The 19,626-nt window shown below is 39.7% G+C and overlaps 1 protein-coding gene across 14 annotated transcripts in view; it reads left to right on the top strand.

Annotated features, from left to right (window-relative positions):
* Positions 1–16,646, top strand: part of enah (ENAH actin regulator) — a 158,408-nt gene extending 141,762 nt beyond the window's left edge. For 4 of the 14 annotated variants that reach the window (XM_047387912.1, XM_047387913.1, XM_047387914.1 and 1 more), the window contains 8 exons: positions 1,225–2,025; positions 7,911–8,236; positions 8,560–8,693; positions 8,888–8,936; positions 10,071–10,122; positions 10,660–10,726; positions 12,529–12,576; positions 16,437–16,641. In XM_047387912.1, coding sequence (XP_047243868.1) covers positions 1,225–2,025; positions 7,911–8,236; positions 8,560–8,693; positions 8,888–8,936; positions 10,071–10,122; positions 10,660–10,726; positions 12,529–12,576; positions 16,437–16,548 — 1,589 coding nt within the window. In that variant the 3' untranslated portion in view covers positions 16,549–16,641. Of the gene's footprint in view, positions 1–1,224; positions 2,026–7,910; positions 8,237–8,559; positions 8,694–8,887; positions 8,937–10,070; positions 10,123–10,659; positions 10,727–12,528; positions 12,577–16,436 lie in introns of all 14 variants that reach the window. The other 10 variants (XM_047387909.1, XM_047387907.1, XM_047387908.1 and 7 more) reach the window with 9 other exon arrangements.
* Positions 16,647–19,626: the final 2,980 nt, after the last annotated feature.

The raw sequence follows: 19,626 nt of genomic DNA on the forward strand, positions 1-19,626 counted from the left end.
AGGCTGATTGCCTCCATGCCACGCCGCATTGAAGCAGTCATTTCTGCCAAAGGATTCCCGACCAAGTATTGAGTGCATAACTGTACATGATTATTTGAAGGTTGATGTTTTTTGTATTAAAAACACTTTTATTTTATTGGTCGGATGAAATATGCTAATTTTGTGAGATAGGAATTTTGGGTTTTCATGAGCTGTATGCCAAAATCATCCGTATTAAGACAATAAAAGACCTGAAATATTTCAGTTAGTGTGCAATGAATCTAAAATATATGAATGTTAAATTTTCATCATGACATTATGGAAAATAATAAACTTTATCACAATATGCTAATATTTTGAGAAGGACCTGTATTTGTATGCTTGTCCTGTTTGCTTAAAAGTGGGTTCCATGCCAACCAACTACATGTCAGGTAGCAGTGAGAGCCTTTAGGCACTTGGGGATATGATTGCAATTCAGAAGGTTACGATCTGATCATAATTACATGATGCTATATGCTAAATTAATAAAATTTCTGATGATTATTAGTGTTTGTAATGTTCTGAACAGCACTGTACAAGTTGTGAGAAAAACTGCTATTTGCATTTGTCTATCTTTATATGAAGGTCCTTTTCCTTTCACCCAAAATGCAAAGGTTTATCATAATAAACCTCAGTAGGAGGATCTCAGTAGGAAACAAAGAACGTATTTAGATGAATGATGCATTCTCCTGCAGGAGAGGTTTGTATGATCGACTTTTCAGAGATTTGTTGCGACAATCTGTGTTTCCTGTTGGGTTGTCCTCTTGTTAGATGGGCTTTAGGACGGTTACAATGTCATTAGATTTGATTCCTTGCCTATGTCAGATGTCAATAACTCTAGCTGATTTGTCCCTGTTTGTCCTTTTGTTCTGTCACCTTTTAAAAAGGACTCTGAAGGTTGTCTCAGTCTCTGTCCTCAGTACTAATACCTGTTCACTAACAAAGTTTAGTAGCATCATCTCAGCTTTAAGACAGTACACAGAAGGCGGAAGAAACTTTAGATCACAAATCAATGTAGCTCTTTTCTGGTTTCCTGCTTCATTTCCCCCTTCTCTTTTTTTCCTCCCTTTCTTCCTTCTCTTTCTCCTGACCTGCTGTTTTTTCCCTCCTGTGTGCACAACGGCTGCTTCCTTCCTTCCTCCTATCCCATCTGTCTCGTCTTGTCCCTGATGTTCATTTTGCCCGATTGGCCTGGTTGGTATTCAGCCTTTGAAAGCACACTCTACACTCCCACACCTCAAGAGTACGGCAGGACCTCCTCCACACCTGTATCTCCATCCACACCCACATTCACAGCTCCCAACACATCCTCACCCTCTTCCACTGCACCCCCAACCCCACCACTCAGACAGTCGGCCTCCCGATTTGCCACCTCGCTCGGTTCTGCCTTCCACCCGGTCTTGCCTCACTACGCCACAGTTCCGAGGCGACAGCCCGCCTTTCCACAAGCCCCAGCTCCAGCCCCTGCCCCTACCCCTCCCACTCCAGCCAAGTCTGTGGTGTGGTCAGCGTGTAACTTTACTCCATTACCGCCCTCACCCCCTGTCATGATCAGCAGTCCACCAGGGAAGGCCACAGGCCCACGCCCTCTCATCCCTGTAGCAGCACAGTCCCCCCTCAGCCAGAAGCCCCCATCACCATCACCCAACGGCCCACCCATGTTCCCCGCACCTTCACCTGTCACCATCCCACACATCCACACCCCACTCGGAATCACATGCCCCACTCCGCCTCCGCCACCCACCCCTCCTCCTCTTCACTTACCCATTGGCCTCCTTGCATCTTCTTCGTCCGTCTCGTCTCCCCCCTCCTCATTCCAGGCTCCTGGTGTGCCCTCTTCCTCCACAGCGCCCCCTGCTGCTGCAGCTGCTGCCATCTCTGTCTCTGCTGAGCACCTCTCCCTCCCTGTGGGTCTGGGCCTGTCGGGGTCACTGGAATCGGACATGGCCGCAGGCCCAGGGCCCCTCCCAGCTCAGGGGGGCTCCTCCTGTCAGCCCCAGCCCCAGGGTAAGGCTTCCAATCTGGTTTCTGCTCTCTCTCCTCTTCTCTTCTTCCCTTTTGTCTCTCGCTGCTTGTGGCTGACAGACTAACAGGGAGATGGTGAACACTGCCTCATTTGTTACTTTTTAAATAAACAAAGGAGCCATGCCTGTAGTGCCTTGCTTAAGTATTTATACTCCTCATACAGCCACAAACTTTAAAGTTTGTTTATTGGCAATGTATTTGATATACCAACACAAAGTAGCTCACAATTGTAAGGTAAAAAAAAAATCATACAAGTTTTTAAATTCTTTTTTGAATTAAAAAATCCAAAAATGTGTGGCATGCATTTGTATTCAGCTTCTTTCATTCTGAGACCAATAAATAAAACCCAGTGGAACCGATTGCCTTGAAAAGACATCTAATAAATAAAAAATGTCCACAGTGTTTAATTAACTCTCAGTATAGATCCAGCGTTCTGTGAAGAGTTTAGAGGATGTAAAGTGAACAAACAGCGTCTTAAATACAAAGGATCACAGCAGACAGGTCGGTTTAATGCAGAGTTAGATCATAAAACAGTATCCAAAGCTTTGAACATCTCGTGATGCACTATGGCACATTGCAAACTCACAAAGACAAGGCAGTCCACCTAAACTGACAGACTGGGCAAGCAGAGTGTTAATCATAGAAGCAGCCAAGAGGTCCACCGTAATACGGTTAGTGTTAGTCGTGCACTTCAGTGATTAACAAAAATCTATCCGTTAAAGAAGAGTGGTAAGAGTAGCATTTTGCTACTGGTAAAGGACTTCTTTTTTCATGTAGAGGACACAGGAAATTCCCACAATAAACCATTGTGTTGACAGTAATAATGTGGTTGGACTGCTCTTTGACAGGGGCAGGGAAGGTTGTCAGAGTTGATTAAGAAGAAGATTAATGTAGCTAAAGGGCAATCATGGAGTAAAACCTGTTAAAAGCTACAAAAGATTTGATACTGAGGTGGAAATTCACCTTCCGGCCAACCAAAAACCCTAAACGTACAGCCAGAACTTTAATAGAATGGTTTAGATCAATGGTTAGAATATCCCAGTCAAAAGTCCAGACATAAATGCAATTGAGAATATGTGGTGAAACTTAAAAACGGATGCTCACAGAAGCTCTTTGTCCAACTGGATTGAGCTTGGGCCTTTGTACAGAGAAGAATGGACGTGCATGTGAGACCTGCACATCACATGTACAGGTCCTTCTCAAAAAATTAGCATATTGTGATAAAGTTCATTATTTTCCATAATGTCATGATGAAAATTTAACATTCATATATTTTAGATTCATTGCACACTAACTGAAATATTTCAGGTCTTTTATTGTCTTAATACAGATGATTTTGGCATACAGCTCATGAAAACCCAAAATTCCTATCTCACAAAATTAGCATATTATTAAAAGGGTCTCTAAACGAGCTATGAACATAATCATCTGAATCAACGAGTTAACTCTAAACACCTGCAAAAGATTCCTGAGGCCTTTAAAACTCCCAGCCTGGTTCATCACTCAAAACCCCAATCATGGGTAAGACTGCCGACCTGACTGCTGTCCAGAAGGCCACTATTGACACCCTCAAGCAAGAGGGTAAGACACAGAAAGACATTTCTGAACGAATAGGCTGTTCCCAGAGTGCTGTATCAAGGCACCTCAGTGGGAAGTCTGTGGGAAGGAAAAAGTGTGGCAGAAAACGCTGCACAATGAGAAGAGGTGACCGGACCCTGAGGAAGATTGTGGAGAAGGGCCGATTCCAGACCTTGGGGGACCTGCGGAAGCAGTGGACTGAGTCTGGAGTAGAAACATCCAGAGCCACCGTGCACAGGCGTGTGCAGAAAATGGGCTACAGGTGCCGCATTCCCCAGACCTGGGCTACAGAGAAGCAGCACTGGACTGTTGCTCAGTGGTCCAAAGTACTTTTTTCGAATGAAAGCAAATTCTGCATGTCATTCGGAAATCAAGGTACCAGAGTCTGGAGGAAGACTGGGGAGAAGGAAATGCCAAAATGCCAGAAGTCCAGTGTCAAGTACCCACAGTCAGTGATGGTCTGGGGTGCCGTGTCAGCTGCTGGTGTTGGTCCACTGTGTTTTATCAAGGGCAGGGTCAATGCAGCTAGCTATCAGGAGATTTTGGAGCACTTCATGCTTCCATCTGCTGAAAAGCTTTATGGAGATGAAGATTTCATTTTTCAGCACGACCTGGCACCTGCTCACAGTGCCAAAACCACTGGTAAATGGTTTACTGACCATGGTATCACTGTGCTCAATTGGCCTGCCAACTCTCCTGACCTGAACCCCATCGAGAATCTGTGGGATATTGTGAAGAGAACGTTGAGAGACTCAAGACCCAACACTCTGGATGAGCTAAAGGCTGCTATCGAAGCATCCTGGGCCTCCATAAGACCTCAGCAGTGCCACAGGCTGATTGCCTCCATGCCACGCCGCATTGAAGCAGTCATTTCTGCAAAAGGATTCCCGACCAAGTATTGAGTGCATAACTGTACATGATTATTTGAAGGTTGACGTTTTTTGTATTAAAAACACTGTTAATGATATGCTAATTTTGTGAGATAGGAATTTTGGGTTTTCATGAGCTGTATGCCAAAATCATCCGTATTAAGACAATAAAAGACCTGAAATATTTCAGTTAGTGTGCAATGAATCTAAAATATATGAATGTTAAATTTTCATCATGACATTATGGAAAATAATTAACTTTATCACAATATGCTCATTTTTTGAGAAGGACTTGTATGTGAGACATAACCCAAAAGACTTGCAGCTGGAATTGTAGATGGTTGAATATAAGTGCATGCCACACTTTCCCGATTTTTATGTAAACAATAAAATAAAAATTGATAGCCATGCATGTTTTTCCTTCTACTTCACAATTATGCCCTGCTTCTTGTGGGTCCAACTCAAAAATGCACAATAGAAGTACATTAGAGTTGCTGTTGAGATGTAATAAAATGTGTTCTAAATACTTTAGTAAAGCACCCTATAAGGATTTTTACCTTAAATCCAGAAAATTTGTTCTGGCTATAGTTAGTTGACCTTTTAATACTGTGACCCTCAAAAAACTGATGCTGTAAAATAGTCCAGTCTCCTCTGTGCACTAGTCACTGTTGCTCTATCACATCTTAATTTCATGTACCTGTGTGTGTCTTGTGTGCATGAAGTCCAGGCTATTTGTTCAGTGAATATGAAATGTGTGTTGTTCAGCTTGGCATGTCTGACTCATCCTAATGTGTTATAGCAGATCACAGTTTCTCAGCTACTTGTTAGTTTTTTCCATAATCGGTTCATTTCTCATTAGTCTCCCACCACTGGGCTGCTTCTGTGATTTGACATTTCATTGACCCTGATTGGATTCTTCTGTGTCGGTGTGCAGTCAGTGAATCTAACTGTACGCCCCCTCCCTGCATCCAGACACTCTGATGAGTTCTAATCAGACTGTTTGTAAATATAACTGATGCACTACAATGTTTTAGTGAGGAACCTTGTATAGTGAAAATGACAGGTTGCTAAATTTGGTCTTAAACGGACTCATTAAATAAACAGGCTTAAGTAGATATTTAAATAAAAATGGCATTTAAAGCAGAATTCCAGTATTCATGTTAACACAACACTGGCCCACTGACCTCCATCTTCTGGCTGTTGCCTCGTATGCCAGAGGACATTTTCCCAGTGGCAGCTGGTGCTGATTGGCTTGATTTGCACTGATTACATTTCGAAATAGTCACATTTCATCTAGATTTATTGATTATGAAGATAAGAACAAATTATCTAACTGGTAACATCTTTGTGTATAAAGGTAATTATTGTTTAGTCATAATGCATTGCTATGATTGTATACATGTGTGATTGTGTGTTAATGCATCAAGATGTGTATTTTGTCAAATGTTTTGCTAAGTGTTGTCTGCTTGTCTCACTTCTGTTAGTGCACATAAAGTTCTGATGCTTGTCAATCAATCAATCAATAGAAGCAACAGGAAACATGGCATGTTCTACTGTTTCATGTTGCCCAAACCCACAGTAATACTGCATGATAATGTTTGCTTTGATGTTATTACAAATGATGCCATTTCTAAAATGTGCTTTCATGTTGTGTTGATTGTGGGGAATAAAAACAACACATGCTTTTAACACAGGTTTTTCAATACATTTATACTTGGAGGGTGATAATGGAGGACGTACAGTCATGTTAATAAAATACATAAAAAAATGATCCTTAGGTCCTTATGTCTTACAGGGATAAAAGGGGGCAAGTCTGAATTACAACTTGGACCTTAAAATCCAATATGGCTGCTGTGTATACAAAATGTAATGGTGGTTTGAGTAATAATACTGTATTGAGCATCAGTTCTGCTAAAGGTTGGCTCTGCAAGCTATCTCAGCTCTTCTCAGACCATAGTCCCATAATAAAAACAGTACCATGGCCTTGTTGTTGACATAGTCCTCATGTTGGCTGTGTAATGGCATTCACTTCTTCAAATACAATAAAGTGAATGACGCCTATCTTCCTCAACATGTACTTATCTGCATCAGTAACACTTCTTTGCTTGTGTGATGCTGATGTCATAGCTTTGCATCATATCACCACGTCAAACCTGGCCCATCCCGTCCTACCCAACCCATTTCCTGTTAGGATTCTTTCTGCTGAATGTTTTCCGAACTTATGTAGATCAAATTAAACCGACTAAAACTTGCTGGGTTCTCCTTTGACCCATTTCTACACACTCTGCATTTTGACTTAGTGTTTGGGAAATAAAAGCTTTTAGCTGTGTGATGTCACATCCTGTTGTTTCCCTAAGATTGTATTTACCTCATTTTAGGACGAATAAAATTGTCATATACAGTTTAGCCCACAAAATATACATACCCCGGGGTTGATTTATATTTTAAATTGTTTTAAAACCAAGAAGCTTGTGGTAAGACATGAAATTAGACAGCCATCACTCAAAAGATGGTAAAACAATGTTAAATGTGTATTCCTTTATTCAAAACACATATCCATTTTTATTAATATTTTAAAAAGCTAGGTTGAACTTCTCAATAGCCTGTGGAAAACTTGAACTGGTTTTACAGCAATCAAAACCATCTTAGAATTCCTGAGCAGTTTTTGAAGATTTTCACTAATATTTGATCCATTTCTCTCTTTATTGATGAACTTCAAGTTTGGAAGTCTTCCTTACCATCACCCTAATCTTTAACTCTCTCCACAGATTCTTGTCAGGACTCTAGTTGGGTCATTCTGAAACATCAAAATTAATTCCAGTCAAAAGAAGCATCGATAGACAAATTACATTAAACTTTAATCTACCAGGGGTATGAATGGTAAACCTCCTTCTGATGGACTCAAATTGAGATGGAGATTTTGCTAATACCACTTTCTTATTAGGTTGTCATTGTGGTGTGCATGGATCGGTGCTCTATGCAGAATTTACTATTCACAACTTTCCACATTCTCGCCTGCCTTGGGCTCTCTGTGTTTCTTTAGGAGTTAGTTAGTAGTAAAACTGATTAAACATGCTCTTTAAAACCCAAATAATTATGAAGGTGAACCTACTTTTTTAATGACTGTATGTCCTCCATTGTCAGAAAACACACTCCATTGACATTTAAAAGTTTTCATGGCAAACAAATCGTGCAGCAATGTGCTTTTAGCATGTGGTTTAGATTGTGTAATACATGTGCCAAAAAACCATGAAAATGTCTTTTAAAGTTGTGAAATCTAATGCAGATCATATATTGAAACCAATGATGGAGTTGCAGTTCCTCTGTTAAAGTCGTAGCAGCAATCTGACAGTTTCAACCTCATTTTCTTCTTTTCTTCATGTCCTGACCCCTCCCCCATCCATCATTCCCTCCATCTAGCAGACATGGCCCAGACCCCAGTGTTGACCACCCCCACCCCTCCCCCACCTCCGCCTCTGCCACCCGGCTCCACTGTGAACTCTGCAGCCGCCACCCCCAGCACCCCAGGTGGCCACCCTCCTCCCCCACCACCTCCTCCTCTCCCTCCCACACTGACTCCAGTCGGGACACCACCTCCTCCACCAGGTCCACCCCCTCCTCCTGGAGCCCCACCACCTCCCCCAGCACCACCCCTTCCTGCCGGACTCTTCTCTCCTACAGAGGATCGCCCTGTGTCAGGCCTGGCTGTCGCCCTCGCTGGAGCCAAGCTGCGTAAAGTGCCAAGGGTGAGCGGCTCATTGAAGGCTGTAGTTCTCACTGTTACCTGAACCATCACTGGTCTGCAGCTCCTGTCACCAGGGAGCATTGTGCTAAATCTGATTGAATCATGATCACTGATTCATTTATGTATTCACACAGTGTTCATGCATGATCTCACACACACAGTCACCATCTGTCCCAGCTCATCTCAGACTCAGAACACTGACAATGCCTGCCAAATGCTCCATGGCTGCTTATACGTGCAACATGACAAAACACAGAAATCAACCAAAACGGGGAAAAAACACATCTTGTCCTAAACATTAATAAGCTGGTTTTTTTTACCCAGAATGATGATGCAGGGGCAGCTCTGGCAGCAGTCCTGTCAGGGGCTACAGGGGCCAAAACTGAGGCCAGAGGCAATGGGCCTTTGCCAGGAGGAGGAGGACTTATGGAGGAGATGAGCGCCTTACTGGCAAGGAGGTAGATTGTTGAGTCTGTTTGAAGCTTGTCATACAAGTGACCAGATCTATTTTAATGTGACACATTTGTGACAACACCCATTAGACTGAGATGGGAAAAAAAAAAAACTACTGATTTAAATAGTTATCTGTATTATAACATTATTATTCATCATTAACATTCTCCTCAATGTTCCTGGGATTTATGTCCTACAGGAGACGTATCGCAGAGAAGGGCTCCTCACCTGAACCTGACCAGAGATCAGTAAGAGTTTCTGACTTGTTTCTGATTTGCTTAAATTTTTAAAAGGTTACCAAAGGTCAGTTTCTTTATCACTTTTGAGTTACACAAAAGCTCTTCTGTGAGCTGTGATTTCCTCAGTGAGGCCAAGCTCTACATTCTTTTCATTCTTGTCTAAAATGACTTGTCAGTCATGCAGTGCATCATCTTCGTGATGGTCTTTGTGCATGCTAAGAATGTGAGCAGCATACCAATGTCAATAACCTGTTAAAAGTTTTCAAATTTAACAATGACTATTAAAGTTTCCCTTTTCCTCAGGGAGTATACTTCACATATCATCTTTTACAGATGTTTAAACGCATTTTCTCAGTGCACACTTTAGGTATAGATTATGTTGCGGCTCGGCTCTTTTAACCATAATAAAAGCATGGGGAGACATGGATGCAACAAAATGAAGCTCTTTATTGAGCCAAAACAATACAACAATTAACGGTCAGTGTGTGTAATCAGTATATAAATTGTACAAATGTAGGTGCATGTAGGTGCGTGATGTGATTGAGTGCTATGGAATGGTAAGGAGGGATGAGGGTGCTGAAATCAAATAAATCGAGATTACAGGCCATGGTCTCTGGCGTGGCTGCAGCGGTTATCAGGTGAAGTGAGCCTGCGCACAGCGTTTTTTATCAATTCAATTCAATTCAAATTCAAAGATACGCTATTGATCTCCGAGGGGAAATTAGAATTCCAGTACAACCCATCCAAACATACATCAGCAGGAGACACTGGACCCTGACGGATCCTGCACACTGATACTTCAGGTTTACCTCGTAACAGAATAACACAACATAATAACATATAAGATAAGTAATATTAAGGAGGAATCTGCACATGTTTAAAGGACCGTCACAATTATCACAAACCATCGTCTGTATGTGACATTTACAACCCAACCCTGTTCTGAATAACAGTCTATGCTTTATTATTTAAACTATGTCTATTTAATTTCACAAACTTGGGTGGAGAACGTCATTAGGCTCCTGGGGTTTGGATTCTTAACTTCATGAGGGGTCTTAATGAAACATCAAATGAGTCTGTTGTTTAAATGCCAAACTTATGAACTTTTTTAAAGTAACTTAACTTTGACTTTTGAACCAACAGGAGGAGGGTGAGATCAACACAACCCCGAAAGTGTCAGCCTGTAGCACACCAGGTAAGTGTCAGAGGAACGCCAGTGACTCAGGACATCAGCTGAGCTAAGATGGGTGTAGAGATTCCAAGTTAGGTTTGACCTTATTACTTTCTTCTGATGGATTTTAAACAGATGCATCGATATGTTGGATAGAATTGTTTTATATTTAAATAGCTTATTACACCTCTGTGCTTTCTATGACCTCGTTATAAACACCTCACTTACACCGAAAATAAATCCTCTTCACTCAGTAATGGCCTACATAATGAAGATTGTTTTTATCAGCACAATCTGGTATTTTTTAGTATGGTGCATTGACTGATCAGAAAAAAATGGAATTTTTCCATTGTGGACAAGCCAGTTAACGTTTCCAACTAGATGGTCAAAGAATAAGCCTAAAACTGTCCTTTTTGGGTAACCAACAGATTTCTCAGTGTTTCTTCTGCATCCTCCTCTTGCAACAGTTTGAAATGTGTTTTTTTTAATGACTCTGTATTATGAAAATCATGTCCGTAAGTAAGACTTTACATGATTTCTTGTGTTTTTGTCCTTGTGCAGACATGCCCAGGAAACCATGGGAAAGAACAAACACCATGAATGGTAGCAAATCTCCAGTGATTGGAAGGTACAGTTTCACCCCTCTCCTTAGTAGAGACTGATCATCTCATTAGGTCATGTTTCATTTTCTTTTCAAATCTGCCTCAGATGCTTTGAAAACCTTTGCAAAATATGTAAGACGTTTTCTGTCACAGGCACCGTGTGAACATAAAGCTAGTAGCTAGCTTTAGCATGAAGCATATCCTGGTCCATTCAGTCCTGCCTAACATCACTAAAGCTTGTGCTGCCTCTATCTGCAAAGTAGCTGTTCGTCAGTCTGTTCAAACACTGTTTTGTTGTGACAACCTCAGAAGTGTGTGAGTGAGAATAAAAAGTAAGGGACAAATTTTCTCAACCAACAATGTTGTTTCTTCGTCTAACCTGGGATTTCAGAGACAAAAATATTAACATTGGCTCAGAGACACTTGCCATTACTACAGTAAATATGAAGCTTTCAGACATCTTTTACTTCCTTTTTTTAACTTCTGATTGGGATTTATTAACACAGTGCAACAAAATATCTACCAAAAAAAAAAACCTCAAATATTGATTTGAATTTTGAGCCCCTGGAAACATTTCTTAGATAATAGCCATCATAAAGAAAACTTGAACAAAGTTGAGGGTTATATAAAAACAAGAGAGGTCTTTAAAAAATGTAATGATTAAAACCTCTAAAGCACAAACTGACATAAAAAAACCAACAAAAAAAAAATCCTTTTATAGTTTTATTAGGTTCTAAAACATCAAATATTTGCAAGGTAAGGAAATTAAATGGTTCTGATCTGATTTTCGGATCAGAATCTAATTAACAATGCATGACATGTTCGCCATGCTGATTTTTACATACTTCTTTAAAAGAAAGAAAATGCAGAAGTAGGGTGTGAAACAGTCCGCCTCTACTGCTTACACATAAATCAAGAGGGTAAAAACGGTCAACTGGTTCTAATCAAATGCTCTCAGTGAGTCAAAAGAAGAGGTTTTCAGATTCTTTATGGTCTGAAACGTTTTCTAAAGGTCCTTCAGAAAGATTTTTAAAAAGTGTAGAAATGTTAGGCCTCAAACCCACTGTCAAGCATAGTAGTGAAGGGGTAATAATTTAGGCTTTTCTGCTGCCACAGAACCTGGATAACCTCCAGTCCCCAACATCTTTCAGAAAACACTTGTGAATGATCTAGACATTTAATGCAGTGCATGGCATGTAAGGGCTGGGAACATTAAACTTTGTTACTCTTCTAAGGGGCTGAGTAAGGTAGTCACGGATCTGAGTTTGTAACTAGGTGCAATGTTGACAGTGGTTGACATTGATTCATCAACAGGACAATGATCTCAAACATTGCAACAGATCTACACAAAATGGCTGAAAAAAGAATCAAGGAACTGCAATGGTCCAATCAAAGTCCAGAACGTAACCTGACTAAAAGGCTGTGAGGTTATCCAAAGAAAACTAACTATGGGACAACAATGTAAACGACCAAAAAAGATCATAAAGTGGATGTATATTTCAAATAATCTTCCTGAAGATGGTTGTAAAAGTTAAAGCTTCTGTTAAACAGTGGCTCAAGCAAAATGTGAGGTTGCTGTTTATCCGAGTTTATATTTAGTTGATCTTTTGGCTTGATTAGGACCAGATGTTCCCATCTTTGTCATACCTTGCCTGAACGTTTCAGTAGCCTTATAAAGATAGGCTGCTATAAAATAACTAACAGGAGTTTACATCTCTAACAAACTTAAGATCTAGTGGGTCTCATGAATAAGGCTCATCAGGCTGGGAACATCCAGGTTTATCCTGAGCTATAATAAGTAAAGTCTCTGTCTCTGCTGCTCACACAGACGAGAGTCTCCGTGGAGAAATCCCATGGGAGCAGATTCCTCCTACAGGTAGAGAGACGAGGCTCTGAGGAGTTTCAGAAATGTTTTCTTCCAGTCAAACTTTTTCCTTTAATCTAAGTTTGCTGTGATGGACATGTTTTTTTCTTTATAATGACAAGCAGTTGTTAAATGCTTGAAAGATTGTTTCTGTGTGTTCCTCTTAATTCTACATCCCTGCAGGGACCAGCTTTGTGTGGCCTTAACCGATGATGAAACATCATCTGGTCATTGTGTTTGCATGCTGTTGATTCTGTTTTCATCCAGACATTTTATTTGCTCAAAAACAGTAAAATGTCTATGTGTGCATTGCATACTCTACACCCTCGCTATCATTAAAAAGAGTGTCCACCCAGTGCAGCGTAGACTTGGCGTACTATTATCTTTGTAGAGCCAGAGCAAATACTGCCGGCGTTCACAGATAAGGCGGAGTGTGTAAGTGTATGCACAGGAGAGGACACAAGATGGGTGGTCTGGATTCCAGCTTGAGGTTTTTAAAATGAGAGCCGCAGAGAACTGAGCTCTGAAAAATGTCTAACCTAATATCTTTTATGAGATACAAACTTTTTCACACTCAATGTTCTCAAATTCTTTTAACATTATAAAAGTTGTGGTGTGTAACTTGTGGAGCTGTGGGATGTATTTGGATCTCCCCTTCACTACAGTCGCACAATAAAAACGTACAAGCATTGTTTCCATCTTGTTAGTGACCTGCTTCTCAGCTCATTTCCCTTACTTTCACACTTCGTCTCTGCAAACTGAGTGGCTGTTCTTCGAGTAAAGAGTAAGGACAGGCTGGCATTTTCTGTGCTCGGCCTAACAAAGTTCATGCTCACCCAGTAATTGTGAGGAAAAAGCTTGTATTTTCTTCAGTATGTGTTCTGGCATTTAAAGTAACATACTGACAGATCTGTTTTGAACCAGTTCAGAGTAAAGAGACAACAGAGGTCTTCTTACCTTCTCTTTCAAAACGCTTTTTTCAGCCCTTGAAAATACTAAAAACTGAAAATGTTATTCATTCAAAGCCAAAATCATAGCTCAGATAAAAAAGTAGCAAATTCCCTTTATTGACATTATAAACTGTGTACACCTACATGGACAGTTTTAATATATTCCACAGAAAATCATTATCATTAATGTCCTCATCAAATACACTGACCAAGATGTTTGCAGCTCGTGTGAGAAAAAGTAAGTAGACATTTCCAATTAGGTTATGAACGTTTCAGGAAGGATTTTTGACTTAAGACTCCCCAATTTATAATGGACTGATATAAAATGCGGACAGTCTTCATCTAAAGCTAGCTGCAATGCCTTTCAAATCTATTTTTACACCTTTAAAATGTGTCACATATCAAGTTACACACACAAACTTTAATGTCTTTTATGTAATGGACCTACTACAACTAAGTCAGATAAAACTGATACAGGGTTTTGACAAATAAAAATCTGAACTGTGCGGCATGCATATGTCTTCAGCCCTCTTTAATCTAATACACCTAAATACCAGCTCAAAAAATGATGTTGTTTGAAGGCCCCAAAGGGTTGTCGGAGAACATTAGCTAGCAAACAACATTACGAAGAATCACACCAGACAGCTCAGAGGGAATGCTGTGGAGAAGTTTAAAGCAGAGTAATATCCCGAACATTAAACATCTTGTTGAGTACTGTTCATTTAAAGACAGAGTATGACGCAACTGCAAATCAACTAAGATCACCCTCCACCTAAACTGATAACTGGCTTAATCAGAGAAGCAGCCAATAGGCAAATGGTAACTCTGGAGGAGTTGCAGAGATCTGTTGACAGGTGGGTTATTAATCTTGCCCTCCACACATCTAACCTATATAAATTAGTTAAGGTTAGAACGCCGTAAGACGTCCTGTTTGAGGTTTGCCACAAACCATTTAGAGGACACATCAAACATGTTGAAGAAGGTGCTCTGGTTAAATTAGACTAAAACTTTACTAGTCCACGTACAAAACCCTGTGTAGTAGAAAAGTAATACTGCACATGACTCACACCACATTATCCCTACCACAAAACGTAGTGGTGGCAAGATCATGCTATGTGTTCTGCTCTTCTTCATCAGGGGCAGGAAAGCTGCTCATAGTTGATTGGAAGATAGATGGAGTTATATCCAGCACAACCCTGAAAGATAGCCTGTTAGAGGCTGAAAAAGACCTGAAATGGAGCAGAGATTCACCTTCAGCAGGATAACAACCCTAAACATCCAGCAGAGCAACAATTGAATGGTTTAGACTAGGTAGTCTCCAACTCTATTCCTCAAGAGCTGCTATCATGCAGCTTTTGAGTAGCTTGTTGACAGGGCTCGCAGAGCTGAATGATGCTGACAAAGGAATTGAGTTATTTGATTTTGGTGTGTTGGCCTAGCCAAAGTCCGGACAGTAATCATGGGGGTACTGTGGCAAGACTTCATTATTGCTGTTTACAGATGCTGTTCATCCAGTTTGATTTTTGTGAAAAGGGCATATTTTAATTATTCAATTCAGGTTCTGATTTCAATTTAGTTCAATTCAGCTTTTCAGTATTTATTTAGACAAGAAATGTCTTCCCAAGGCACTTTATAAAAATAGGTCAATTTAAGCCAATCAGACAGATTTCAAGTCAGTTACATACATTCCAATTGATCTTAGTTATCAAACAATACAGTCAAGTTCAGTTTACAGTCACCTATAATTGTTTTCCAACAGTCTTGAAGAAGTTTCCAGAGGTGGGAATGAAAGTAAAGACAAATCATTGAAGGAGAGGGTGCATACAAACATTTGACTGGTAGTGTAGTTGCAGTAAAGGGCAAAGTGTATAAGAAGGAGAACATGAAATTGTTGGCAGCCATAGCTCAGCTGATGCAACCCCCCACGCCTTTAGGAAGGTGTCGCATCTAAAATCTAAACAGACACACCAGGCCAGATGTAGCTCCTATGAAGAGAAAAAACACTGAACATAAAGTGCATATTCATTTCTATGGGAAATGAAATTTGATATGTAAAGTTAAAATTACAGCTGAGGTCTAAGTTCATGACAGCCTGATGACAACTGGGTTTAAATTGTGTGCTTCCATGCATGTCGACTCGAGTGTGTGTGCATGTTTCAATCGGGCTTTCTCTGCTAATACATTATCATAATTAGGGGAATTCTTAAGCATTATTCCTTTTTTTGAGTCATATGGTGCTTGTTCCTGGCTTTTATTTACCATTTGATGCTGTAACAGTTAGTGCTTCTGTCATAGTTGCAGGTTTGTCCTAATAAAAAGATTGTCAGTCAGTCAGTCATTTTCTACCGCTTCTTCCATAGTGGGTCGTGGAAAAGATTGTCTGGTTAAAGTAATTTCAAAAGAAACATTGTCCCTTTTAAAGCCATGTTTCTGGTGACATCACATAAGGTATTCACCTGTTTTAATCAAACCTCTGCTTTAGAGGTGTTTATTTGTATTTGTTTACAGCAGCAAATGCTTGAGCCTTTAATGACAACATTCCATGGATTAGAGGAACATCAAGTGGTTTGTGAAAAGGTTTCAGAGTTTATATCAAAGGTTGCTCATCTTCCATAGCGTTATGTTAACACCAGTTGATCAGCTCTATTCTTGTGACGTCATTAATACAAATAGGTTACACACAGAGTAGAATTAGTTTTTTTCCTGCTGTGCACTTGTCAAAACTGTTGTCGTTTGTAAAACCCTACAATGGAAATCCATACTTCATTATACAGATGTGTTTTAGCAGAGCACATTTGTGGGTGAAAAAAAAAATCTATAAACCAGTGGATATTGTCTTTAAAGGAGAGCGGGGCAGTGTTGTGATCATCCTCCCAGTGCTCTTTACAATAAGCCTCTTTATTGTCTTCTCTTGTTTGACAGACCCAAATCCACCCCGACACCTACTGCATCCTTAAGTGCCAATGGTGTGCCAACAGAATCTGTTGATTATGACAGATTGAAACAGGTAAGAGACCATTTTAAAAATCCCTAAAAAGTTTTGAAATTTCATCCAAATCTGGGATTTTTCTTTCTTATTTCAATGTGTGATGTAAAACAAACATCGTCATATTATTTTGCCTTTTGTGCTGGTATAATTCGTAAACATGGCCAGGCCATTATGGGGGTATCAGCTTTTCAGATGGACTGGTACTGGTAAACACAGACGAAGCCAACACAACTTTAGCACAGTGACACGGAAGTTGTTCGGCTGAGGAAACCATGAAAATACATAACGGTCTCCTATTACTGATTGCATGTTGTAAGCAGGGGAGCTGAGCCCAGAAAGAAAGCCATATCAGTTCTACAACGTGGTAAATGACATGATACTTTGAAGTTAATAAACTTACATAATGTAACACAAGTAAGGCAAGTTGAACTTGTTGTAGGAAGGGATCTAATCTAGGACCAAGCATTTCCAAATTCTGCACCATGCACAAAGCTCACCCAGATGTCTAAATATTCAATCCCCTGTGACCAAACATAGAAAGGATAATGTCTCTAAAAATATATTTCTGCCTCTGGAACATTATTGCAGATCCTTAGCTAATTATTTTTGTAAGGATTAAAAACTGTTTATGTTTTGGATTTATCCTAAAACTTCCACCAAAATCTTGTTTGTTTTTAACCTATTTCATATCTGATTTTCTTTTCGTACAGCCTAGGTTCTGCTGAGCCATTAAAAAAAACAAAAATGTAATTAAGATAATTGGGGACAAACTGTTCTTGTGAAATTGGATGATCAATATTCATTAATACAGCGTTGTAAACCACAGATATGAACATTTTCAGTTTTAGTTGTTGTAATTATCTAAAGTCAGATAAAATACGGGGTCAATGTGACTAGTTCCTCGATTGTCTTCACTTTTCTACAAACTCAGGGATGTCAAAGAACCTCACTTAAAAAAAAAAAAAAACTATCTCTTTAAACTATCCATAACATTTTTACTTGGTTTGTGTGCATTTTGTGTCATTACTAATGGGGCAGTTCCATTTGAAGTTGGACTGAATGGTGGTGGGGGGGCAGCTCCTCCCTCTGACCTCTCTGAATGAGTCAGTCGGATAAGTCAAGTCTCTGAGTCCTACCTATCTGTCAGTACAGCTTGTCACTGGATTGAGACTGGCAGGCCCGGCAGAATCCCCTCCAACACTCATTGCCATGGTCATTTCTCATTCAGTGAGCTTGGTGTTGGATCAAACATGACACTCCTAATACTGCTGAGTCCCCCTATACAGCTCTTTAGGTCTTGGTGTTATTAAGTCAGTTTTTGGGCCTAATCTGATCCGGTTTCCCAGTGCAGGCATTAGCTTCCCTGTAAAGCATAGAATCTCCTAGAAATAGAAGCTGTCTAATTTAGACCGTTTTGTAACTTCTCTGAGCTCTGCACAAATTTCATTTTGTTTTTGTCTTTATCTTTTTAGGACATTCTTGATGAAATGAGGAAGGAGCTTTCAAAACTAAAAGAAGAGCTTATTGACGGTAATTATCATAGGAATCTGACACCAGGTTTTCAGGTTGTCCTGTCAAACACATAAAGAAACCATGAATTTCTTTCTTCTGTTCTTCCTTCCTCATATTTTCATAAGTGTTCTTTATTTAAACACATGTTGAAAACCGGAAATGAAATAACATATTTCAGAATCATGCAGTCAGTCATATGCTGACCACCAGTATTGGGTATTATATTGCCTCATACTTTTAAAACTGAAAATGGGATTTATGCTCCTAAGAATTTGTGACAAGCGGAAGACTACAGGAGGAATCTACAATATCTCTGAGCTGCATGACATTATATACATATACCAGCCCTGGCTGTGCTAAAAAATACAGCTTTTTTTTTTTTTATGCAACATGTTAACTTTTAAAAGGACTAATGTATATAGCACTTTTCTAGTCAATCTCACTTACAGATGCATATGCCAATCAGTACATCAGCATATTTAAAGCATATAAGCATATCAGAAAAATACAAACCCTGTTGTTGCTGTATGTTAGTGTCTTTTTATTGATGTTGGCACATTTCAATAAATTGTGGTAGGATTTTCCTAGGGATATTTCTTTCAGGATTTTTTTTTTATCTTGATAGTGTTCTGAGTCAGGTAAGAAAAGGCAATTACATCTACATCCAATGGCTCCTTAAAATCATTGCTATGTGTAAGGTATGCTTAACAACTCAGCAGCTTTAAAGTGCTGTAAAAAAAAAACTACATGGTCTATATATTAATATTGTAATTGCCTGTGATTAAAACTCACCCACCAATGACATTCTGAACAGTTTATCATCCATTTCTCTGTCACAACTAGAGTTTCTAAAGAAAAGCGTTTTGTTTTTGAACATATATCTGACATGACACATACAGCTACAGTCTTTAATAAACCCATGACATGTATGTATTGGGCAGTTTGCTAAAATGCTAAGCAATAATACTTGGATGTTTATTCTGTGTTTTGATTAGACGGCTTAATCATTCCGCTTGTAACACATTTTAATGCAGTTTTTAATCTTGTTTGGGCAAAATGTATTTCTTCATTCATACACTTGGTGGTTTGCTTTGTACATCATAACATTTAATGGGTAGTCCTCCCATCCTCTCTGCCCAACTCTGCAACAGCTGGGGATATAAGCGCCAGTAGTTTCTCTGTCACTCTGGATGATTATAAATGGTGAGAAACAGTTGGATTGTTTGGGAAAATACAGATTTGTTAGAACAGCAAAATATGGAATGTCTTTAAATGCTTTGCAACCCTTGCACACAAAAACAAGCTGGGATTTTTATAAATGTACTGTAAAAATTGTAGTCTCATTGCTTGCTGGGGTGCCAGGCTGACAAAGTCGAACCATCACCATCAGGAGCTGAATTTGGTCAGAGACTCCTGATACCAAGACAATATGAAGGATCTGATTGAGAAAGCCAAAGGGTTCAGACAGCATTTAAGGGAGTATTCACACTTGACTGGTTTACTTTTTTAAAGAAATGCTAATGCATTAGCTCTGTTAGTGTAGATCTTTAGGAATGTGAATGCTACTAACTAAATTTTGGTGATTTCCATCAGGACCCCTTGATAACCAAA

This window comes from Girardinichthys multiradiatus, chromosome 15, assembly GCF_021462225.1.
Source record: "Girardinichthys multiradiatus isolate DD_20200921_A chromosome 15, DD_fGirMul_XY1, whole genome shotgun sequence".
In the NCBI taxonomy this organism is placed as follows: domain Eukaryota; kingdom Metazoa; phylum Chordata; class Actinopteri; order Cyprinodontiformes; family Goodeidae; genus Girardinichthys; species Girardinichthys multiradiatus.